Raw genomic sequence first — 26,140 nt, 5'->3', positions numbered from 1 at the left:
CATGAAGGAGGGGTCATCCACGGCACGCTGACAGAGTTCTTGGCAGACTTTGATGCGGTGTTCCTTCTGCTCCTGAGTCAGCACGGCACATGTTCACATCACACGTGAGGATTACCTGGTCTGTTCCGTATGACACCCCGACAACGGCAGCCATGTTGTAGATTGTTCTCCAACGATCGTCATGCACAAGTTGCCAAATGGTTTTCGACATTTTCAGGGGTTGAGCTCATTGAAGGTCCTCCTGATCTCTCGTCGTCTTCCAGTGATGTTCTTCCGCTCTTGAATCGCGCTCGCCACTCAAATCACCTCCAACGACTCATCGCAGCATCGCCATAAACTTGCCAAATCACGTCATACGTCTCTTTCGCAGACTCGCCCAGTTTCACGCAGAATTTCACGTTCGCTCTTTGTTCTAACTTGCTGTCCATGATGAAATAGCAGACGCGGCAACGCACGTGGTCAGAATATATTCTTCAGGTTTTTATTAATATATAAAAAAGTCATTTTAACATATATTTGTAAACGCATTCCAAAAATGTAGATTTGTATTTTTAACTAGTTGCCGCCCGGCCTATAGCCAGATTGCGGCCGAGAGAACACCTCGTCCCTCCGGGTGGACGCCATGTGACTGATCAATACTGATCACTTTCCCAAAGTAGTACAATGTTACCATGGTAACATTATAATAATTTGGTCATAGTGAAATATGAAAAATAAATCTTAAAAAAAGAGAAAAAAATGTAATAAAAAATAAATAAAAAAATGATCAATTTTTTTTTTCGTACTGTCACCAGTCAGTGTCCCTGATCACCGCCATGCCAGTTATATGATGACGCTGTACTGCACTGGTGACAGTATGTAAAAGAAAAAATTGTGAAAATCATTTTTTTAATTTCTTCATTTTCCAAAAAATTGACAAAAAAATTACAACTTCAAAAAACTCGCCATGCCTGTTATGAAGTACGTCGGACTGTCTACTCTGCAAAAAGGGGTCATTTGGGGGATATCTGTCCTGTCCTGACATTTGGGGGATATCTGTACTGTCCTGACATTTGGGGGATATCTGTACCGTCCTGACATTTAGGGGATATCTGTACTGTCCTGACATTTAGGGGATATCTGTCCTGTCCTGACATTTTGGGGATATCTGTACTGTTCTGACATTTGGGGGATATCTGTACTGTTCTGACATTTGGGGGATATCTGTCCTGTCCTGACATTTGGGGGATATCTGTACTGTTCTGACATTTGGGGGATATCTGTCCTGTCCTGACATTTGGGGGATATCTGTCCTGTCCTGACATTTGGGGGATATCTGTACCGCCCTGACATTTGGGGGATATCTGTACTGTCCTGACATTTGGGGGATATCTGTACCGTCCTGACATTTAGGGGATATCTGTACTGTCCTGACATTTTGGGGATATCTGTACTGTTCTGACATTTAGGGGATATCTGTACTGTTCTGACATTTGGGGGATATTTGTCCTGTCCTGACATTTGGGGGATATCTGTACTGTTCTGACATTTGGGGGATATCTGTACTGTCCTGACATTTGGGGGATATCTGTACTGTTCTGACATTATTGGACCTCAAGAAATGAGATTGGCTGTCAGTACTTCAGGATCGATCAATTTTCAGATCTATACCATAGTTTGTGAACTCTATAACTTTCCTACAGACTAAATCATAAATACTAATTCGGGTTATTTTCACCAAAGACATGTAGCAGAATACATTTAGGCCTAAATTTATGAAGAACAATTATTTATTTGCAAACTTTTATAATAGAAACAAAGAAAAACATGGTTTTATTTTTCAAAATTTTTGGTCTTTTTTTGTTAATTTAGCAAAAAATAAAACCCCCAGTGGTGATTACATACCACCAAAAGAAATCTCTAGTTGTGTGAAGAAAATGATACAATTTTAGTTTGGGTTCAGTGTTGTATGACCGCGCAATTGTCATTCAAAGTGTGAGAGTGCTGAAACCTGAAAATTGGCCTAGACAGGAAGAGGGGTAAAAGTGCCCGGTATGGAAGGGGTTAAAGACATACAGTATATTTGAAATGTATTTTTAAAAATATTTTTCATATATTTTTAATAGAAATGTATTTCAACATGCAGTGTATATATATATATTTATTGAAATATATTTTGAAATATATTGAATACGGCCAAAATTGCAGCATTTCAAATGCATGTCAATATATTTGGGAAGAATATTTTTAAAATATCTTTGAAGTATATTTTTCTTCCATGTGGGAACAATTGGGGACAGTTATCACCCCATATCAGGAAGCGCCTAAAGAAAAGCCTATTCACCGTCCGTGAAAAGGATTCCTCCTCCTCGCCTGGACCGGCACTTCTTTATGTGCTAAATGCTTATTTCATTTGCTGCAATCAGATCCACCTGCGCAAATGCAGGCAGAGGAGGCTGAGGACGCACGCACACGTAGATTTATTGTGTGGGTATGTACATGCAGTGGATGCTGCCACAGGATGTACAGAGCGCCGCGTGCGCTGTCAAGGCCGTCGCTGGAAGCGTCGTATTATAGATCTGTTCTGGGTGCTCAGCGCCGCGTGTCCCCAGCCCCCGCAGGTGGGGATAATATGTGGGAGAGTAGAGAGAAATGTCACCTCACAGTCACAGGGAGGATGCGGGGGATCGAGGAGGTAAGCGGTGATCGGGGAACAAGGGATGAATACATCTGAAGATAATGAGAACGGAGAAAACACAAAAAAAAGCAAAAAGAAAAGGATGAATAATAGAGGCAAAATAAAGGGAGGAGGGGAGGGGGGGAGAGGAGGAAGCAGCATTGGAAATTGCAGGAAGATGTTACAGTACCAATGCAGATGTCTCCAGTCTGAGGCTTCTTGGTTCACACTGAGTCGTGTGTTGGGCAGCCCATTGAAATGAATGCAGTAACATTGTATCAATGTAACATATGGATACAATGTATTATTAAACAAAGCCTGCAAGTGGTACAGTGCCTTGAAAAAGTCTTCCTCCCCCTTCAAATGTCCTCCATGTTGTCATGTTACAATGTATTCCCCTCCCCCTTGAAATGTCCCCCATGTTGTCATGTTACAATGTATTCCCGCACCCCCCCTGAAATGCCCCCCATGTTGTCATGTTACATTGTATTCCCCCCCCCCTGAAATGTCCCCCATGTTGTCATGTTACAATATATTCCCGCTCCCCCCCTGAAATGCCCCCCATATTGTCATGTTACAATGTATTCCCGCTCCCCCCCCTGAAATGCCCCCCATGTTGTCATGTTACATTGTATTCCCCCCCCCCTGAAATGTCCCCCATGTTGTCATGTTACAATATATTCCTGATCCCCCCCTGAAATGCCCCCCATGTTGTCATGTTACAATGTATTCCCGCTCCCCCCCCTGAAATGTCCCCCATGTTGCCATGTTACAATGTATTCCCGCTCCCCCCCAGAAATGCCCCCCATGTTGTCATGTTAAAATGTATTCCCGCTCCCCCCCTGAAATGCCCCCCATGTTGTCATGTTACAATGTATTCCCCCTCCCCCCCGAAATGTCCCCCATGTTGTCATGTTACAATGTATTCCCCCCCCAAATGTCCCCCATGTTGTCATGTTACAATGTATTCCTGCTCCCCCCCTGAAATGTCCCCCATGTTGTCATGTTACAATGTATTCCTGCTCCCCCCCTGAAATGCCCCCCATGTTGTCATGTTAAAATGTATTCCTGCTCTCCCCCCTGAAATGTCCCCCATGTTGTCATGTTACAATGTATTCCTGCTCCCCCCCCTGAAATGTCCCCCATGTTGTCATGTTACAATGTATTCCTGCTCCCCCCCTGAAATGTCCCCCATGTTGTCATGTTACAATATATTCCTGCTCCCCCCCTGACATGCCCCCATGTTGTCATGTTACAATGTATTCCCCCCCCCATGTTGTCATGTTACAATGTATTTATCAGGATTGGATGTGATGGACCGACACAAAGTGGCACATAATTGTGAAGTGGAAGGAAAATGAGAAATGGTTTCCAACATTTGTGACCAATAAATCCATGAAAAGTGTGGTGCCATTTGTATTCAGCCCCCCGGAGTCAATACTTTGTAGGACCCCCTTTGTCTGCAATTCCAGCTGCAAGTCTTTTTGGGGATGTCTCTTTGCACATCTAGAGAGGGACATTTCTTCCCATTCTTCTTTGCAGAATCCCTCAAGCTGTCAGATTGGATGGAGAGAGTCTGGGAACAACAATTTTCAGGTCTGGCCACAGATTCTGCATTGGATTTGGGTCTGGACTATGACTGGGCCATTCTAACACATGAAGATGCTTTGATCTGAACCACTTCATTGTAGCTCTGGCTGGATGTTTTGGGTGGTTGTCCTGCTAAAAGGGGATCTGCCGCCCCCGTTTCGTGTCTTTTGAAGACTCTATGTGTGAGAAGAAGAAGCAGCACAAGTAAAATATCCATTCATGTGTTGACCGAAAGCATGCTAATAGGAGGAGAGAGCAGAGAGAGCTCATAACTGTGCTGCTTCCCTTTTCACGGGTCCTGGATTGCCTGGGCTCAGAGGAAGTGGACTGTATGATGCTGGCCATCAGACAGAGGACATCTAATGGTAGAAAAAAGTACGGCGGGGGAAATCTCTCTGGCTTGAAGCTGAATGTTTAATTTAATTCTACTGTAAGATCTCAGTTCATGTGCTGTATATAAGCATCTTTCTTTTCTGTCTTTATAGCAAAGCAGCGAATTCTGAAGATTGTAGATTCTCTCACCTCCTTGAGGTAACACGAAATTCCCCGCAGAGCGGCTGACATTGAGGAAGGAGAGGCAAGCTAGGAGAAAGAAGACACAAAACAAGAATTCAGGAAGACAGTTGTTATGTAAGGCTGTAACTACGTGTGCTGAGTTCCATTAGTGGCTCGTCCGTCCTCTGGTAGGAGCTGTCCCTCCTGGTGGTGCTGAACGTCCCCTTCCCATGGAGCTGCGCTCACTATTTATTCATTCCCAGCTCGTTCCTACTGAGGAGCCATCCCACTGCCAGTGCTGAAATGAACTCTTCGCTGTAGGAGCTGTCCCTGCTATTAATGCTGATCCCAACTCTGCCTTCAGGAGTTCCATAATACATCCTGATGGGAACTTTTTTTTTTAAGAGTTGTCTTGTTAGTACATATCACAAGTGTTCTGTAGTAATGGCTGTTCCCTGCGGCCAATCCCATATCCTCCCTACGTCGCTACTGAAGAGAGGCAAATCTATGCTGCCTATTAACACTGATCCCAGCTTACCTTTTATGAATGGCTGGATCTTAAAGGCACAGAAGATTAGTTTGGACTGTAAAAAAATATGGTGGTTGACCACATTCTAGTAAAATGATTTTTTATTCATATGTCCATAAAACCAATACAATAGAGGAAGTAAGACTACCAACGGAATTCATCCATACTCCAGCAAAAAAAAATACAAATGTCCATAAAACCAATACAATAGAGGAAGTAAGACTACCAACGGAATTCATCCATACTCCAGGAAAAAAAAATACAATAGAAGAAGTGAGACTACTAATAATTTCACCCAAATGTCCATAAAACCAACACAATAAAGGAAGTAAGACTACCAACAAATTTCATCCATACTCCAGGAAAAAAAAAAAATACAATAGAAGAAGTGAGACTACCAATAAGTTTCACACAAATGTCCATAAAACCAACACAATAGATGAAGTAAGATGAAAAATGAGTTTCACCCAAGTGTCCGTAAAACCAATACTATAGAAGTAAGAATATCAAAAGGTGTCACCCATAAAATAGAAGAAGTAAGGCTACCAACGAGTTACACCCATACATCCGTAAAATGAATACAATGTCCCTGCTATTAATGCTGATCCCGACTCTGCCTTCAGGAGTTCCCTAATCCATCCTGATGGGAACTTTTTTGTAGGAGTTGTCTTGATAGTACATATCACAAGTGTTCTGTACTACTGGCTGTTCCCTGCGGCCAATCCCATATCCTCCCTACGTCGCTCACTACTGACATTAACATTGATCCCAGCTTAGCTTTTATGAATGGCTGGATCTTAAAGGCACAGAAGACTAGTTTGGACTGTAAAAAAATGGTGGTTGACCACATTCCATGGAGTAAAATGATTTTTTATTCATATGTCCATAAAACCAATACAATAGAGGAAGTAAGACTACCAACAAATTTTATCCATACTCCAGGAAAAAAAATACAATAAAAGAAGTAAGACTACCAACAAGTTTCACCTATACGTTCATAAAAACGACAAATTAGAAGTAAGGCTACCAATGATTTTCACCCATATGTTCGTAAAACCAATACAATAGGAGAAGTAAGACTACCAAAGAATTTCACCCATATGTCCGTAAACCAATACAATGGGAGAAGTTGGACTACCAACAAGTTTCACCCATACGTTTGTAAAACCAATACAATACGAAAAGTAAGCCAACCAACGAGTTTCTCCCATATGTCCATAAAACCAATACAATAGAGGAAATAAGACTAACAACGAGATTCACCCATATGTTCATAAAACCAATACAATAGAAATAAGACTACCAATAATTTTCACCCATAAGTCCATAAAACCAATAAAATAGGAGAAGTAAGACTACCAATGAGTTTCACCCTTAAGTCCATAAAAGAAATATAACAGAGTAAGTTGAACTAACAATGAGCTTCACCCATATGTTTGTAAAACCAATATGATGGGAGAAGCAAGACTACCAACAAGTTTCACCTATACGTTCATAAAAACAACAGATTAGAAGAAGTAAGACTACCAAAGATTTTCACCCATATGTCCGTAAAACCAATATAATAGGAGAAGTAAGACTACCAAAGAACTTCACCCATATGTCCGTAAACCAATACAATGACAGAAGTTGGACTACCAACAAGTTTCACCCATACGTTTGTAAAACCAATACAATATGAAAAGTAAGCCAACCAACAAGTTTCTCCCATATGTCCTTAAAACCAATACAATAGAGGAAGTAAGACTAAAAACGAGATTCACCCATATGTTCATAAAACCAATACAATAGACATAAGACTACCAATTATTTTCACCCAAAAGTCTGTAACAGCAATAAAATAGGAGAACTAAGACTACTAACGAGTTTCACCCATATGTCTGTAAAATCAATTTAATAGAAGTAAGACAGCCAACATGTTTCACCCATATGTTCACAAAACCAATACAACAGGAGAAGTAAGACTACAAAATGAGTTTCACCCATGTGTCTGTAAAACCAATACAACAGGAGAAGTAAGGCTACTAAAGAGTTCCTACCCATATGTCTGTAAACCAGTACAATGGGAGAAGTAAGACTGCCAACAAGTTTCACTTACGTGTTTGTAAAACCAATACAAAAGGAAAAGTAAGCCAACCAACGAGTTTCACCCATATGTCCATAAAACCAATACGGTAAGAGAAGTAAGACTACCAAATCGTTTCACACTAGAAAGATCTTGGATATCAAACTCCATGACTAAGTGCTTCCTAGGGTAAAATGCCTTTCTAGTCTTACTTCTACTTTTGTATTGGCTTTTTTACTGGAGTGTGCCCCTAGGGATCCGCAGAATAGTTTGAACAGAATGTAAAGGATGTAAAAATATAAAATAGAAGTAAGACTACCGTCAAGTTTCACCTATACGTTCATAAAAACAACAGATTAGAAGTAAGACTACCAATGATTTTTACCCATATGTCCGTAAAACCAATACAATAGGAGAAGTAAGACTACCAAAGAGTTTCACCCATACGTTTGTAAAAGCAATACAATACGAAAAGTAAGCCAACCAATGCGTTTCTCCCATATGTCCATAAAACCAATACAAAAGAGGAAGTAAGACCAACAATGAGATTCACCCATATGTTCATAAAACCAATATAATAGGAGAAGCAAGATTACCAACAAATTTCACCTATACGTTCATAAAAATGACAGATTAGAAGAAGTAAGACTACCAGAGAGTTTCACCCATATGTCCATAAACCAATACAATGGGAGAAGTTGGACTACCAACAAGTTTCACCCATATGTTCATAAAACCAATACAATACGAAAAGTAAGCCAACCAACGTGTTTCTCCCATATGTCCATAAAACCAATACAATAGAGGAAGTAAGACAAACAACGAGATTCACCCATATGTTCATAAAACCAATACAATAGACATAAGACTACCAATTATTTTCACCCAAAAGTCCGTAAAATCAATTTAATAGAAGAAGTAAGACAGCCAACATGTTTCACCCATATGCTCACAAAACCAATACAACAGGAGAAGTAAGACTATCAAATGCATTTCACCCATGTGTCTTTAAAACCAATACAACAGGAGAAGTAAGGCTACTAAAGAGTTCCTACCCATATGTCCATAAACCAGTACAGTGGGAGAAGTAAGACTATTAACAAGCTTCACCTACGTGTTTGTAAAACCAATACAAAAGGAAAAGTAAGCCAACCAACGAGTTTCACCCATATGTCCATAAAACCAATATGGTAAGAGAAGCAAGACTACCAAATCGTTTCACACTAGAAAGATCTTGGATATCAAATTCCATGAGAAAGTGCTTTCTAGGGTAAAATGCCTTTCTAGTCTTACTTCTACTTTCGTATTGGCTTTTTTACTGGAGTGTGCCCCTAGGGATACCCAGAATAGTTTGAACAGAATGTAAAGGATGAGAGCACCTCAAGTTTGTAACAGGTCCAGTAAATGTATATTCATCTTGAGCAAAGGTCAGAGGATACAGTTAACATGTTTCGGGGGGCTCAGAACTGTCCCATCATTGGGGCTTTAATGCTGTAAGAAATAGGAGCTATTACTGGACAATAATTACAAGGAAACATGGGTTAGGACATTACCAGCGTGGTCACCAATCTGACAGCCTTTACAATCTGTTTGGATCTTAAAGGGCCACTGTAATAGTTTTTGGTTAATTTTTTTTAAAGCGACCCTGTCAGCTTGTTATAAAACCATAAATGTCAGCTCCGGCAGCCGGTGTCTTCTACCTTCCCTCCATTCCAGTGCTGCAGCCTCTGGTGGAATCTTCAGGATTTAACATTTCCGTGAACATCAGATGCCTGTGTCCCTGCTGTGCACTATGGATACCCTACTTCAGGGTCTACAGAATTTCTAAACAAGGGACCAGTTTACTTACTTTCAGACTTTAGAGGGGTCGGACTATGACTAGTGGGAGCGGATAATGCCTCAGGCTTGGTGGTCAGTGGGACAGCATCCCTGTGGTTAGGAGGAGGAATAGTGCTCCATCACTGGTGTCAGTGGGAGGAATAGTGCTCCACCATTGGTGTCAGTGGGAGGAATAGTGCTCCATCATTGGTGTTAGTGGAAGGAATAGTGTTCCATCATTGGTGTCAGTGGGAGGAATAATGCTCCCATCATTGGTGTCAGTGGGAGGAATAGTGCCCCATCATTGGTATCAGTGGAAGGAATAGTGTTCCATCATTGATATCAGTGGGAGGAATAGTGCCCCATCATTGGTGTCAGTGGGAGGTATAGTACTCCATCATTGGTGTCAGTTGGAGGAATAGTGCCCCATTGTTGGTGACAGTGGAAGGGATAGTGCCTCATTATTGGTGCCAATGGAAGGAATAGTGCCCCACTGTTGGTGTCAGTGAGATAAATACTGCCCCATTGTTTATGTCAGTGGGAGGAATAGTGCCCCATTGTTGGTATCAGTGGGAGAAATAATGCCCCGTCGTTGGTGTAAGTGGGATGAATAGTGCCCCATCATTGGTGTCAGTGGGAGAAATAGTGCTCCATTCTTGATGTTAGTGGAAGGAATAGTGCCTCATCAATGGTGTCAGGGAGAATTTATGCTGCATCATTGGTGTCAGGAGGAGGAATAATACCCAAATGTCGGTGTCAGAGGGAGGAATAGTATCCCAAGAGTTGGATAAAGGCAAGCAAAGGACCGCATCCAGCCAGCAGGCCGCAGTTTGGAGACCACTGCCCTATGTCACTGCTGAGTTCTGTAGGAACTGAAGAAGGGATGCACACAAGCATTTGAAACACGCAGAGATGCTGAACTCTGAAAATTTTCATGAAGGCCGCAATGCTGGAATGGATAGAAGGCAGGAGACTTGGAACAAAGGTGGGGGGTGAGTATACTACATGTGCTGCTGCAGGGAGCTGAAATCTATAATTTTCTTTCAGACTGACAGAATCACCTTAATACACATAACTATACACCATATAAATATTTATATATATACTGTACATGTATGGGATATATATATATATAACATGACATAGGATTCCCAGGGCACTCTTGGTTAGCCAAAGAGCTAAAGCATTACAAAAATTCCACAGTACACTTAGCATCTAATCAGCATGAAAAGGTTGGTTGACCGAGTGCAGAAGAGAGAGAGTGTGGTCACCGGCAGTGGCGTCCTGAGGCAGGTGCGGGGGGTGCGCGCCGGGTGATACCTACCGCACGGGGTGACACTGGACCCGCTCCACAAAAAGGTAAATTGTAAAGCAAGCCGACGATCCCCACAGGATGGATCGGATCTGCGGATTGAGCATAATGGAGTCCGATCCATTATGCTCCCCAATCTGCAGATCTGATCCATCCTGCGGGGATCGTCGCCTTACTTTACAACTTACCTTTTCGTGGAGCGGGTCCAGTGTCACCCCGTATAGGTTGCATCCCCACAGGATGGATCGGATCTGTGGATTGGGGAGCGTAATGGATCAGACTCCGATCCATTATGCTCAATCTGCAGATCTGAACCATCCTGCGGGGATCATCGGAGGGGGTGTCACCAAGTGTTATTGCATCGGGTGACACCGACCCTAGGGACGCCCCTGGTCACCAGACTGGCTGTACTGCTTGATTCACAAATGTTTCTATTTTTCTCTTCTGTGTCAGCGATTACTTCCCCACGCAATCTGTATCTTCAGTTCCCGCCTATACCGGCCCCAATACTTATTCACTTACAGGAATCTGACGCTCCAGACAGAGGTTGAAGTGTTTCCTCTCCCCAGGTTTTAGCCTGCGCAGCGGGACTCTCGTCTCTCCAATAAACTCGTTATGACTTAGTTTGTCTTCATCGCACACAGAGATCCTGAGAAAACATAGAAGATCACATGACAAAGCTTCAAGGGAGGTTCCACCTTGTTAAGTTTACTCTTTCACCTCGTAGCTTCCATGTTGTAGTTTTCTTTTGTGTTTTGAATCAGTTCAGTTATTTCTGCTCCCCTGGAATAAGACTCTGTTACAGGAATCTGTAGTATCCATAGACTTTCCTTGTGTCGTATCCCAGAACAGGAATTAATAAACAAATTAATAATTCCTGCTGGGAGACAGAAAGACACATCTGAACAGCACGGAAGGGAGCCACTAAGAAAAAGTAACAAAGCAAAAGTATTGGATTATTAATGAGACACAAATGTAACAAATTCTCAGATTCTGATTGGCAGCTCACCGTAGAATCTTCTTTGCCATGTCTTCTGGGGTGATCCCGCAGTACGTCAGGCTTTCATTCCAGGTGGGGTTCAGATTGTTTCGTACGGTACGTGTCTTCAACTTGTTTGCCTGAAAGGGGAGAAAATCAGCATCACTTAAAGCAATGGAGGTGGGAACAACAAAAGGATGAGTTTTTCATGGTGAAAAATTAAGGGAAAAGTCTGTATTTCAGGTAGAACTGTAAGATAGGCTCAGGTCAGGGTAGGCAGTATTCAGTTAGAACTGAAGGACAGGGTTAGGTCAGGGTAGGCAGTGTTCCGGCTGAATTGAAGGATGGGGTCAGGTCAGGGCAGGCAGAGTTCAGGCAAAACCATAGGATGAGACCAGATCAGAAAAAGTGGTGTTCGGACAGAATCCTAAAACCACCTCGGTCAGGGCAGGTATTGTTCAGCAGAATCATAGTACGCGCTCAGGATGGGGCAGGTATTGTTTAAATAGAAACATACACTATATTGCCAAAAGTATTGGCCCCGCCCTCCAAATCATTGGATTCAAGTGTTCCAATCACCTCCATGGCCACAGGTGTATACAATCACGCCCCTAGGCATGCAGACTGCTTCTACAAACATTGGTGAAAGAATGGGTTGCTCTCAGGAGCTCAGTGACTCCAAGCGTGGTCCCGTGATAGGTGGCCGCCTGGGCAATAAGTCCATCCGTGACATTTCCTGGCTACTAAATATTCCACGCTCAACTGTTAGTGGGATTATAACAAAGTGGAAGCAACTGGGAACAACAGCCACTCAGCCACCAAGTGGTAGGCCACGTCACATGACAGGGTGGGGTCAGCGCATGCTGAAGCGCACAGTGCGCAGAAGTCGCCAACTGTCTGCAGAGTCAATAGCTAAAGACCTCCAAACTTGGCGAGGCCTTCAGATTAGCACAACAACAGTGCGTAGAGAGCTTCATGGAATGGGTTTCCATGGCCGAGCAGCTGCATTCAAGCCTTACATCACCAAGTGCAATGCAAAACGTTGGATGCTGTGGTGTAAAGCACGCTGCCACTAGACTCTAGAGCAGTGGAGACGTGTTCTCTGGGGTGACCAATCATTCTTCTCTGTATGGCAATCCGATGTACGTGTCTGGGTTTGGTGGTTGCCAGGAGAACTATACTTACTGGACTGCATTGTGCCAAGTGTAAAGTTTGGTGGAGGGAGGATTATGGTGTGGGGTTGTTCTGGGGTTGGGCTTGGCCCCCTAGTTCCAATGAAGGGAACTCTTAAGGCATAAGCATACCAAGACATTTTAGACAATTTCATGCTCCCAACTTTGTGGGAAGAGTTTGGGATTGGCCCCTTCCTGTTCCAACATGACTGCCCACCAGTGCAAAAAGCAAGGTCCATAAAGACATGGAGGAGCCAGTTTGGGGTGGAGGAACTTGACTGGCCTGCACAGAGTCCTGACCTCAACCCCATAGAACACCTTTGGGATGAATTAGAGCAGAGACTGTGAGCCAGGCCTCCTCCCCCGACATCAGTGCCTGACCTGACAAATGTGCTTCTGGAAGAATGGTCCAACCTTCCCATAGACACCCTCCTAAACCTTGTGGATGGCCTTCCCAGAAGAGTTAAAGCTGTTATAGCTGCAAAGGGTGGGGCCAACTCAATATTGAACCCTACAGACTAAGACTGGGAGGCCATTAAAGGTCATGTGTGTGGAAAGGGCGGGGCCAACTCAATATTGAACACTACGGACTGGAATGCCATTAAAGTTTATGTGCGTGGAAAAGCAGGTCGCCCAATACTTTTGGCAATATAGTGTAGGTCAGGTTCCAGTCAAGACAGGGGATGTTCAGGCTCAGGTAGGGTAGATGGTGTTCAGGATGAAATGTTGGACGGGCAATGTTTAGGACAGATGGTGTTCAGGTGAAATCGTAGGACAGGCTCAGTCAGGGTAGGTGGTGTTCAAGCAGAATCGTAGGACAGGCTCAGGTCAGAGCAGACAGTGTCCAGGTAGAATCATAGGACAGGCTCAGGTCAGGGCAGGCCATGTTCAGACAGAATCATAGGACAGGCTCAGGTCAGGGCAGATGGTGTTGAGACAGAATTGTAGGACAGGCTCAGGTCAGGGCAGGTGATGTTCAGGCAGAATTATAGGACAGGCTCAGGTCAGGGCAGGTGGTGTTCAGGCAGAATCATAGGATAGGAGTAGATTAGGGGAGGTGGTATTTAGGTGGAACTGTAGGACAGATTCAGGGCAGGGTGTGTTCATGTAGAATCGTAGGACAGTCTCAGGTCAGGGCAGGTGATGTTCAGGCAGAATCATAGGATGGGCTCCGGTAAGGGCAAGTGGTGTTCAGGCAGCATCACGGGATAGGAGTAGATCAGGGTAGATGGTATACAGGTGGAATTGTAGGACAGGCTTAGGTTAGGGCAGGTGATGTTCAGGCAGAATCATAGGACAGGCTCAGGTCAGGGCAGGAGGTGTTCAGACAGAATCGTAGGACAGGCTCAGGTCAGAGCAGGTAGTGTCCAGGTAGAATCATAGGACAGGCTCAGGTCAGGGCAGGCCATGTTCAGACAGAATCATAGGACAGGTTCAGGGCAGGGCAGGTGGTGTTGAGACAGCATTGTAGGTCAGGGCAGGCGATGTTCAGGCAGAATGATAGGATAAGCTCAGGTCAGGGCAGGTGGTGTTCAGGGTAGGTGGTATTTAGGTGGAACTGTGTAACAGGCTCAAGTCAGGGCAGGGTCTGTTCATGTAGAATTGTAGGACAGGCTCAGGTCAGGGCAGGCAATGTTCAGGCAGAATCATTGGACAGGCTCAGGTCAGGGCAAGTGGTGTTCAGGCAGCATCATGGGATAGGAGTAGGTCAGGGTAGGTGGTATTCAGGTGGAATTGTAGGACAGGCTCAGGTCGGGGCAGGAGGTATTCAGACAGAATCATAGGACAGGCTCAGGTTAGGACAGGTGGTGTTCAATCAGAATCATAGGACAGGCTCAGGTTAGGACAGGTGGTGTTCAGTCAAAATCATAGAACAGGCTCAAGTTAGGACAAGTGGTGTTCAGTCAGAATCACAGGACAGGCTTAGGTCAGGGCAAGTGGTGTTCAAGCAGGATCATGGGATAAGAGTAGGTCAGGGTAGGTGGTATTCTGGGTGGAATTATAGGACAGGCTCAGGTTAGGGCAGGTGATGTTCAGGCAGAATCATAGAATGGGAGCAGGTCAGGGAAGGCAGTGTACAGGCAGAATTGTATGACAGGCTGAAGTTAGGACAGAGGTATTCAGGCAGAATCATAGGACAGGCTCAGGTTAGGGCAGGTGATGTTCAGGCAGAATCATAGGACAGGCTCAGGTCAGGGCAGGTGGTGCTCAGGCAGAATCATAGGATAGGAGTAGGTTAGGGGAGGTGGTATTTAGGTGGAACTGTAGGACAGATTCAGGGCAGGGTGTGTTCATGTAGAATCGTAGGACAGGCTCAGGTCAGGGCAGGCGATGTTCAGGCACAATCATAGGATAGGCTCAGGTTAGGACAGGCAGTGTTCAGCCAGAATCATAGGACAGGCAGGTCGTGTTCAGGCAGAATCATAGGACAGGCTGAAGTTAGGACAGGAGGTGTTCAGGCAGAATCATAGGACAGGCTCAGGTTAGGGCAGGCAGTGTTCAGCCAGAATCATAGAATGGGAGCAGGTCAGGGAAGGCAGTGTAGAGGCAGAATTGTATGACAGTCTCAGGACAGTTGACATAATGCCAGCAAAGTCTTGGCAATCTACAGGTACTGTAGATGAACAACAGAATCTTTAGAAGGCACCAGTTTTTCATGAACTGACCCTTCTCGATGGCAGAGAGTATGTGCCCACTTACCTAGTGTTTTGGTAACTGGAGCAAATCTGAAACGACCATTTCTTCAAAAAAGATAATTTATTACTTTTTATTTACTCAGTAAGTCCTTTAACATAGTTTTACTTAGCACAGTATAGGTCTGCTTTAATGTTGAGTAAAATGTTCCTTTAAATGTATTTGTTTTTCTCTCATTTGTTCCCTCCAAATCTATGACCTCACAGGCCAATCGCTGTACCATCTGCCATTTTTTTATCCCAACACTCGACCCCCGTGGTCTCGGACAAACAGCGCCGAGCGATATGTTATATGATTAGCATCGATCGAGGCCCGGCTAGGGGAGTCCAGAATCTAACCGCGGAGACTGCCCTGATTAGATTAGCACACAAAAAAAGGCATTAATAGGCGAATGCGGAGGGAGCCTCATTAATCAGGGTCCTGATGCAGCGCACAGACCGCTCTCAGGCGAGTGGCGGGTGATTATGAGGAAGCGACTATGGGAATAAAGGATTAAGTGTAAAAATGTAGAGCAGTTAAACACACACAGCCCAGCCGGCTTTGCCAAGGATAAAGAGCAGCTGGCATGGTGCGGGTTGATATTCAGGGCACATGGAAGGATGTGTAAAGAAAAACAGCGAGCCATGAAATTCGGGCACATGGCACATAGTATGGTCAGATTTAAAGCCTATTTAATGTGCTGGATGTCTAAATCATAGATGTCAACCCTAAGATTATTATCCAACCGTCACTATCTCGCGCCTGATGCAGAAAGTTATTATCTTCTATACAATATTATATATATTGCTGCCGCTATACTCTACTTCAAAAATCCTATGAGCAAGTCAGGATAAGACGAAACATGTCAGGGCGTGATGGTGAGGCAGACCGGAAGTGATGTAGATCCGTAACCGGAAGTGACGCGACAGCGTTCTGTCCGACAGTTCCAGAGGTGGTGAGAGCACCATGCGGTATCCGCGTGACACTAGGATGTATTATTTGGGCTTGTAAAAGTTTTTAATGTTTGGAGTTTTTCAATTATCCTGGCAACCAATCTTAGACGGGTGATTCTTGGAGGAACCTCCTGGTCTAATTAATGGATATCCTCTTGATTACGTGTTAAAAAAGGCAATTTCTGGTGAGTGCACACCTGAGTGGGGGTGCACGGTGGGCTGAGCACAGAGTTTTCTACACTTTACAAGTTTGTTTCATGTCACATGAATTCAACATTGGACTTTAATTTCTTTTTTATAAATTCATTTCAACACTGAACTTTAATTTTCTCTTCTGTCACGGGACTTTTTTTTGAAGTTGATATGTATTTTTAAATCACGAGAATTGTGGACTGTCACAATTTTGTGTTATATTCACTAAGTTGTTTTATGTAGGTTTTATTTATGTATTTTTTGTTACAGCAACAATGGTGAAGACCAAGAATGACACAATATATGAATAATAGTTGATGTTTAATGATGGCATTGTTAGATGTATGCGCCGCTTGTGTTCACTAGAATAGGGGTGATACATAGATGCCAACTGTCCCAGATTGGCCAGGACAGTCCCGCATCTTGGACCTCAGTCCCAATGATGCTGTGTCCTAGGTGATGTCTTGGATTTACACAGTCACCCTTTGTACTAAGAAACTCTTGTTTCCTAGGCTTACCTTCACTGTCCTGTTACAGATTTCCTGTCAGTTGACTAAATCATAGATGCCAATTGTCCCGGTTTTGCCAAGACAGTCCCGCCTCTTGGACCTTGGTTTTGATGATACTGTGGCTTGGGTTATGTCCTGAATTTACACAGTCACCCTTTGTATTAAGAACCTCTTGTTCCCTAGGCTTACCTTCGCTGTCCTGTTACAGATTTTGTGTCAGGAGACTAAATCATTGATGCAAATTGTCCCGGATTTGCAGGGCCAGTCCTGCAACCTGGAACTTGGTCTTGGTGATACTGTGCCTTGGGGTCATGTCCTGAATTTACACAGTCATCCTTTGTAGTAAGAACCTCTAATTTCCTAGGCTTACCTTTACTGTCCTGTTACAGCTTTTGTTTCAGGTGATTAAATCATAGATGCCAACTGTCCCGGATTTGCCAGGACAGTCCCGTCTTTTGGACCTTGGTCTTTATGATACTGTGGCTTGGGCCATGTCCTGAATTTACACAGTCACCCTTTGCACTAAGAACCTCTAGTTTCCTATGGCTTACCTTCACTGTCCTGTTACAGAGTTTGTGTTGGGTGTCTAAATCATTGATGCCAATTGTCCCGGATTTGCCAGGACAGTCCCGCATCTTGGACCTCAGCTCCAATGACGCTGTGTCCTGGGCGATGCCCTGAATTTAGAGCTACCCTTATTGGAGTTGCTGAACATGTAACTCAGTAAGGGCTCATTCACACCAGGAAGTGCATGTGAGTGTGCACGTTTCTTTGCGTCTTTTAAAGCAGGCTCTTAATTTCAATGGGCTCCCCTATCATTGTGAAATGTGCAAAAAAAAGAGTGCCGGCATGATTTCTAAATCGCATGGTACTGTGGTTGTGAATGTGCATGTTTGATAAATGCATGGGGGGGTACCATTAAAAATGAATTGCACCCATGCGCACCTGGAAAAGGCTTTTGAGTGGCACCGGAATGCCTGTGATTTTAAATAGTGATACATAAAATATAATCTGCAGAATTCCGGCTTCATGATCATAAAAAAATAAAATAAAAATGTAAAAATGTTTTTATAAAAATTATAATTTTTGGTTATAAACTAATTTGGGTTATTTTTTTTTGTACTGAAAAGATAACGGAATAAATTTTGGCCAAGATTTATGATGAAATATTATTTATTTGCAAAATTTTATAAGAAAAACACTTTTTTCAAAATGTTTGGACTTTTATATTTATATAGCAAAAAAAAAAAAAAATCCCAGTGGTGAATAAATACCACCAAAAAAAAGCTCTATCTGTCTAAGAAAAATGCTAAAATATTCATGTGGGTACAGTGTTGCATGACCGCGCAATTGTCATTCAAAGTGTGATAGCGCTGAAAGCTGAAAATTGGCCTGGACAGGAAGGGGGTGAAAGTGTCCAGACAGGAAGGGGGTTAAAGTGTCCGGACTGGAAGGGGGGGGGAAGTGTCCAGACTGGAAGGGGGTGAAAGTGTCTGGACTGGAAGGGGGGGAAAGTGTCCGGACTGGAAGGTGGTAAAAGTGTCCGGACTAGAAGGGGGGGAAAGTGTCCGGACTGGAAGGGGGTGAAAGTGTCCGACTGGAAGGGGGGGAAAGTGTCCGGACTGGAAGTGGGGGAAAGTGTCCGGACTGGAAGGTGGTAAAAGTGTCCGGACTGGAAGGGGGGGAAAGTGTCCGGACTGGAAGGGGGTGAAAGTGTCAGGACTGGAAGGGGGTGAAAGTGTCCGGACTGGAAGGTGGTAAAAGTGTCCGGACTGGAAGGGGGGGGGAAAGTGTCCGGACTGGAAGGGGGTAAAAGTGTCTGGACTGGAAGGGGGGGAAAGTGTCCGGACTGGAAGGGGGTAAAAGTGTCTGGACTGGAAGGGGGGGAAAGTGTCCGGACTGGAAGGGGGGGAAAGTGTCCGGACTGGAAGGTGGTAAAAGTGTCTGGACTGGAAGGGGGGGAAAGTGTCCGGACTGGAAGGGGGGGAAAGTGTCCGGACTGGAAGGTGGTAAAAGTGTCCGGACAGGAAGGGGGTGAAAGTGTCCTGACTTGAAGTGGGTAAACTGTAACTGTTTTTTTTCCCATGTGAATCAACAGGTCCACTTAGTTGGCTGCTGCCCCGGCTGCTAATAATCACCATCAGCTTGCTCTCCCGCCGCTTTTGGTGCAGCTGAATCCAAGCACGGCGGTGTGCCTAGATCTGACCTTTTTTTTCATCTTATTAGTATGCCTGAAACTGTTACATATTTACACTCTAAGAACCGAGGCAATTTCTGAAAATGTAATTTATTAATGACGGCCTTTGAAGCTAGCCATGTGATTGATTTTTCCTGGCTGCACCCCAGGCGTTCCGTTAATATATCCTGCCTGACACACAGCCAGGCGTCATGTCACACTGGGCCCGAGGTGCAGATCACACGCGGCATGAGAAGTGGACGTATAATGAGTCTTTTGGGCACAGAGAGAGGTGGCATCATTACAGAATCGCACCTGATATCCTGCAATTGGACCTGATGGCTTGTATGAAGATTTGCTATTCCATATTCAAGAAGGGTGAGTATACTGAGAAGAAAGATGTTGCGGATGCTCAACAGCTTTATACGCAAAATATATGCGGCCCTCCTCCAAATGATGGGGTTATGGTGTTTCTAGTGAAGGGCACAGTTAATGCTACAGGAAACAAAGACATTGCAAACAATTGTGCTCTTCCGACTTTATGGTAACAGTTTGGTGAAGGCCCTTATCTGTTCCAGCATGAGTATACCAACGTGTACAAAGTCAGCTCCATAAAGACATGGTTTGATGAGTTTGGTGTGGAGGAGCTTGTGTGTCCTGCAGAAAGCCCTGGCCTCAACTCTACTGAACACCTATGAATTGGAACTCCAATTACAAGCCAGGTCTTCTCATTCAACATCAGTATCTGACCTCACAAATGGGCACAAATTCCCAAAGATACTGTGCTTTTCCAACCTTGTGGTATTAGTTTGGAGAAGGCTATTTTCTGTTCCAGCATGGTTGTGCCCTGTGTACAAAGCCAACTCCATAAAGACATGGTTTAATAGGTTTGGTGTGGAGGAGGGGCGAAGGATCTCAAGTGGCCTCAAGAACCCTGACCTCAACCCTACTGAGCATCTTTGGGATGAACTGGAATGCCAGTTATGATCTGTTCCAGCATGGTTGTGCCCTGTGTACAAAGCCAACTCCATAAAGACATGGTTTAATAGGTTTGGTGTGGAGGAGGTGCGAAGGATCTCAAGTGGCCTCAAGAACCCTGACCTCAACCCTACTGAGCATCTTTGGGATGAACTCGAATGCCAGTTATGATCTGTTCCAGCATGGTTGTGCCCTGTGTACAAAGCCAACTCCATAAAGACATGGTTTAATAGGTTTGGTGTGGAGGAGGTGTGAAGGATCTCAAGTGGCCTCAAGAAACCTGACCTCAACCCTACTGAGCATCTTTGGGATGAACTGGAATGCCAGTTATGATCTGTTCCAGCATGGTTGTGCCCTGTGTACAAAGCCAACTCCATAAAGACATGGTTTAATAGGTTTGGTGTGGAGGAGGTGTGAAGGATCTCAAGTGGCCTCAAGAGCCCTGACCTCAAACCTACTGAACATCTTTGGGATGAACTGGAATGCCAGTTATGATCTTTTCCAGCATGGTTGTGCCCTGTGTACAAAGCCAACTCCATAAAGACATGGTTTAATAGGTTTGGTGTGGAGGAGGTGCGAAGGATCTCAAGTGGCCTCAAGAACCCTGACCTCAACCCTACTGAACATCTTTGGGATGAACTGGAATGCCAGTTATGCTATTTTTCAGCATGGTTGTGCCCTGGTACAAAGCCAACTCCATAAAGACATGGTTTAATAGGTTTGGTGTGGAGGAGGTGTGAAGGATCTCAAGTGGCCTCAACAGCCCTGACCTCAACCCAACTGAACATCTTTAGGATGAACTGGAATGCCAGTTATGATCTGTTCCAGCATGGTTGTGTCCCGTGTACAAAGCCAACTCCATAAAGACATGGTTTAATAGGTTTGGTGTGAAAGAGGTGTGAAGGATCTCAAGTGGCCTCAAGAACCCTGACCTCAACCCTACTGAGCATCTTTGGGATGAACTGGAATGCTAGTTATGATCTGTTCCAGCATGGTTGTGCCCTGGTACAAAGCCAACTTCATAAAGACATGGTTTAATAGGTTTGGTGTGGAGGAGGTGTGAAGGATCTCAAGTGGCCTCAAGAACCCTGACCTCAACCCTACTGAACATTTTTGGGATGAACTGGAATGCCAGTTATGATCCAGGTCTTCTCATCCAACATCAGTACCTGACCTCGAAAATGTTCTTTTTGATGAATGTGCACAAATTCCCACAGACAGACTCCAAAATCTTGAGGAAAGCCTGCCCAGAAGAGTGGAGGCCATTATGGCCACAGAGTGCAGGGTGGGGGGATGGGGGGGCTTGCTATGATATGGATGTGTTGGAGTTAGTCTTTATCAACAGAAGACCAATACTCTTTACAGGTGTAGGTGATTGGAAGAAAATTTAGGGGAGAATCCATGTCTGTGCATGAATATGCCCTAAATGATAACTGGACCTCTTGGGTTGGTTCTGGGGGTTTGGTTTTTGGGAGGGAACTTCTGCAAGTGATGCGGGAAGGTCAGATGCAGCATTGGGCATGCTTTCTAATGGTGGAGGATATCCATAGTGATCAGAGAGCAGAGAAGGGTGAGGAGTCCAGGAGGCCATGTGGGGAAGTACCTGTGAAATATTACACCTTTCAGGGACAGGCAGGGGATAGGGCATCACATTAGACAAAGTGAGAATATGACTTCTTCTGTACCTTGCATGCTCCAGGAAGAAGGTGAATCTTCACATAGGGGTCTGCCAGGCCATTGAAATCCATCGGCTTCAGTCCCTAAAAAAGAAATGCTAAAGGTTAAAGGTCTGGGTTTGTCATTTGGCTGCAGTCACAATGTTAAGATCCCCTTACATGGCAATCTACATTATACCTGTCAGTGACCTAACTCTCCTCTCCTGAAATACTCTGCTCTGCTGGAGGACTCTGCCCCTTCCTCTATAACTCTCCTCTCCTGAAATACTCTGCTCTGCTGGAGGACTCCGCTCCTTCCTCTATAACTCTCCTCTCCTGAAATACTCTGCTCTGCTGGAGGACTCCGCCCCTTCCTCTATAACTCTCCTCTCCTGAAATACTCTGCACTGCTGGAGGACTCCGCCCCTTCCTCTATAACTCTCCTCTCCTGAAATACTCTGCTCTGCTGGAGGACTCCGCTCCTTCCTCTATAACTCTCCTCTCCTGAAATACTCTGCTCTGCTGGAGGACTCCGCTCCTTCCTCTATAACTCCTCTCCTGAAATACTCTGCTCTGCTGGAGGACTCCGCTCCTTCCTCTATAACTCTCCTCTCCTGAAATACTCTGCTCTGCCGGAGGACTCCACTCCTTCCTCTATAACTCCTCTCCTGAAATACTCTGCGCTGTTGGAGGGATCTGCTCCTTCCTCTATAACTCTCCTCTCCTGAAATACTCTGCGCTGCTGGAGGACTCCGCTCCTTCCTCTATAACTCTCCTCTCCTGAAATACTCTGCTCTGCCGGAGGACTCCGCTCCTTCCTCTATAACTCTCCTCTCCTGAAATACTCTGCTCTGCTGGAGGACTCCGCTCCTTCCTCTATAACTCTCCTCTCCTGAAATACTCTGCTCTGCTGGAGGACTCCGCTCCTTCCTCTATAACTCCTCTCCTGAAATACTCTGCTCTGCTGGAGGACTCCGCTCCTTCCTCTATAACTCTCCTCTCCTGAAATACTCTGCTCTGCCGGAGGACTCCACTCCTTCCTCTATAACTCCTCTCCTGAAATACTCTGCGCTGTTGGAGGGATCTGCTCCTTCCTCTATAACTCTCCTCTCCTGAAATACTCTGCGCTGCTGGAGGACTCCGCTCCTTCCTCTATAACTCTCCTCTCCTGAAATACTCTGCTCTGCCGGAGGACTCCGCTCCTTCCTCTATAACTCTCCTCTCCTGAAATACTCTGCGCTGCTGGAGGGATCTGCTCCTTCCTCTATAACTCTCCTCTCCTGAAATACTCTGCTCTGCTGGAGGACTCCGCTCCTTCCTCTATAACTCTCCTCTCCTGAACAGGGGCGGACTGACAACTCATGGGGCCCCTGGGCAATAGGGGATCATGGGGCCCCTGTGTCCTTGCCCAAACTTAAAAAAGCCTATGAAAAAGGTACCAGGGGCATCTCATGGGGCCCCCTACTGACCCCGGGCCTTCGGGCAGTGCCCGAGTTTCCAAATGGTCAGTCAGGCCCTGCTCCTGAAATACTCTGCTCTGCCGGAGGACTCCGCTCCTTCCTCTGTAACTCTCCTCTCCTGAAATACTCTGCACTGCTGGAGGACTCCGCCCCTTCCTCTATAACTCTCCTCTCCTGAAATACTCTGCTCTGCTGGAGGACTCCGCTCCTTCCTCTATAACTCTCCTCTCCTGAAATACTCTGCTCTGCTGGAGGACTCCGCTCCTTCCTCTATAACTCCTCTCCTGAAATACTCTGCTCTGCTGGAGGACTCCGCTCCTTCCTCTATAACTCTCCTCTCCTGAAATACTCTGCTCTGCCGGAGGACTCCACTCCTTCCTCTATAACCCCTCTCCTGAAATACTCTGCGCTGTTGGAGGGATCTGCTCCTTCCTCTATAACTCTCCTCTCCTGAAATACTCTGCGCTGCTGGAGGACTCCGCTCCTTCCTCTATAACTCTCCTCTCCTGAAATACTCTGCTCTGCCGGAGGACTCCGCTCCTTCCTCTATAACTCTCCTCTCCTGAAATACTCTGCGCTGCTGGAGGGATCTGCTCCTTCCTCTATAACTCTCCTCTCCTGAACAGGGGCGGACTGACAACTCATGGGGCCCCTGGGCAATAGGGGATCATGGGGCCCCTGTGTCCTTGCCCAAACTTAAAAAAGCCTATGAAAAAGGTACCAGGGGCATCTCATGGGGCCCCCTACTGACCCCGGGCCTTCGGGCAGTGCCCGAGTTTCCAAATGGTCAGTCAGGCCCTGCTCCTGAAATACTCTGCTCTGCCGGAGGACTCCGCTCCTTCCTCTGTAACTCTCCTCTCCTGAAACACTCTGCGCTGCTGGAGGACTCCGCTCCTTCCTCTGTAACTCTCCTCTCCTGAAACACTCTGCGCTGCCGGAGGACTCCGCTCCTTCCATTATCTATCTCTCCTATCTATATTTTTTGGTATCTGTACCAGGGGCGGACTGACCATTTGGCACTGCCCGAGGGCCTGGGGTCAGTAGGGGGCCCCATGAGATGCCTCTGGTACCTTTTTCATAGGCTTTTTTGAGTTTGGGCAAGGACACAGGGGCCCCATGATCCCCTATTGCCCGGGGGCCCCATGATTTGTCAGTCCGCCCCTGATCTGTACATATAAAGTTGATTTGTGATTCAGCCTGAAATCTTCCTTCATATTTTCCACACAACAGCTGTAAGATTACATCTGGCTTTGCATGTAGCTCCCGATGGGTCCAAGTGTTGGAATAAGGTTTAGTACAGGAAGGGGCAGTTCTGGGTGTCACTAGTGTGCTGATTGGAGTCTAACAAGGAAGCAGGGGGCGGGGCAGTGGCACAAAGTCTGCATAGGGGATGTCACTGTGCTCACAGGGGTTTAATGCACAGAACTGGGTGGATGTGAATTGCTTCACTAATCTGCAGGAAAAAAAAAAAGCACTATATACTGTACGGCATTCATCTGCGTGTTCAGCCTCCCAGTCGGGGATGTCCTTTAAGCCTCATCGTAGACACGCTCACATTTCACTACACTAACCTATATCCAGATTCCTGCGGCGCTGGGCTCCATGGTCCGGCTGGACGCCGCAGGATCTGTGTCGCTAACAGGCTTAGTGGATTTAGTGTGTGTCCACCAGGGATTTATGGGTAATACCTGCTGTGGGTTTAATGTCCGCAAAGCAGACAGAAGAATTGGGGATTAAGCGATGAGAGCGGCATCGGTCCCCTGTGTGACCCCAGACAGCTGTGTGACAAGGGACTGATAGGCAGGGGACTGACACAGGAAACCAAACTCACCGGGAGTCACCCAGCCACACAATGGCATGGAAACGACTTGCCTTTCTGTGGTTCCCATCACCCTCCCCCCTCATCAACATGCTAATGAAATTTTCCATAAAATCTGTCCATTTTCATTATTTACTTTAATTTAGGCTTAGTAAAGTCATCACTGGGTCTCTGTGCTTCTCTATGCAATGCAGCCAGTTCATGGCTGGTGGGAGGGGCCGGGCAGGGCAGGGTGCTGTACATAGGTTCCTGAAAAGATCACAGCCCCCTGCCTCAGTGCTCCTCTCAACAACTGTCAGCCCTGATGCAAGCAGTGGGTTGGCTTTTGGGAGGAGTTATGCAAATTTAAAAATGCCTTGATGTCAGTCTGGAGGAATGGGCGTTCCTAGTCTGGTTGTATTTGCATACAGACCACCCTAGGTAACTCCCACATGTGATGCTGAGCCTTCATGATTGAAAGAACTGAAATCTAATGAATGAATGAAAGGGGCGGAGCCAGGGACAGTCAGGCTGGGGAGGAAAGAGCTAGATGATACTGGACATCTTCTGGGCCAGTTCACACTAGAAAGTGCATGTGACAGGTGTGCTGTGCGGTTTCTGTGCGATTCACATGCAGTTCTATGCAGTGCGATTTCAGCCCATTCATTTTGAATGCACTAAAATCGCACTGTATGCACTACATTTGGATACATACTGCAACTGAATCACATGGTATTTATGCACCATCCAATCCGGCGTGGACTCACGCATTGCTTTGCCTCCGGTGTTTGGGGTGTCATTAACTTATTACTGACACCCACTGCAGATCACTAATGGAGTGCATTTTAAACACGACACAGGAAATGCGCACAGAATACAGATGTCCTGCGCGGTGTTCTGGTGTGAACCAGCCCTCCAGCCAGGAAATGAGGAGGGATCTCTGCGACTTACTGATGTTTCTAATACACGGTGTGCAATGATATTCAGGGTAATTAGCCGAGGTTCATGCCAATGCAGTGCGGGAAACTCCACAATCTGTACACATCTTCCGCACCGCATTCCAATCACACTGCACTTGCAATCTGCGGCGGATGTCAGTGCAATCCTAATGACACCCCAAATGCACATCG

The 26,140-nt window shown here is 45.5% G+C and overlaps 1 protein-coding gene across 1 annotated transcript in view; it reads right to left on the bottom strand.

Moving 5' to 3' along the window:
* DOC2A (double C2 domain alpha) overlaps positions 1–26,140 on the bottom strand; it is a 105,146-nt gene that overhangs the window by 25,372 nt on the left and 53,634 nt on the right. The window contains exons 4-7 of the mRNA XM_089664872.1: positions 21,783–21,857; positions 11,475–11,584; positions 10,988–11,114; positions 4,769–4,828 (exon numbers count right to left, since the gene is read on the bottom strand). Of these exons, the coding sequence (XP_089520998.1) occupies positions 4,769–4,828; positions 10,988–11,114; positions 11,475–11,584; positions 21,783–21,857 (372 nt within the window). The remainder of the gene's footprint in view (positions 1–4,768; positions 4,829–10,987; positions 11,115–11,474; positions 11,585–21,782; positions 21,858–26,140) is intronic.

Source organism: Staurois parvus, unplaced genomic scaffold, assembly GCF_062004578.1.
Source record: "Staurois parvus isolate SC_StPar_1 unplaced genomic scaffold, SC_StPar_1.0 ptg002083l, whole genome shotgun sequence".
In the NCBI taxonomy this organism is placed as follows: Eukaryota; Metazoa; Chordata; class Amphibia; order Anura; family Ranidae; genus Staurois; species Staurois parvus.
This window is presented reverse-complemented; position numbering and strand designations above follow the sequence as displayed.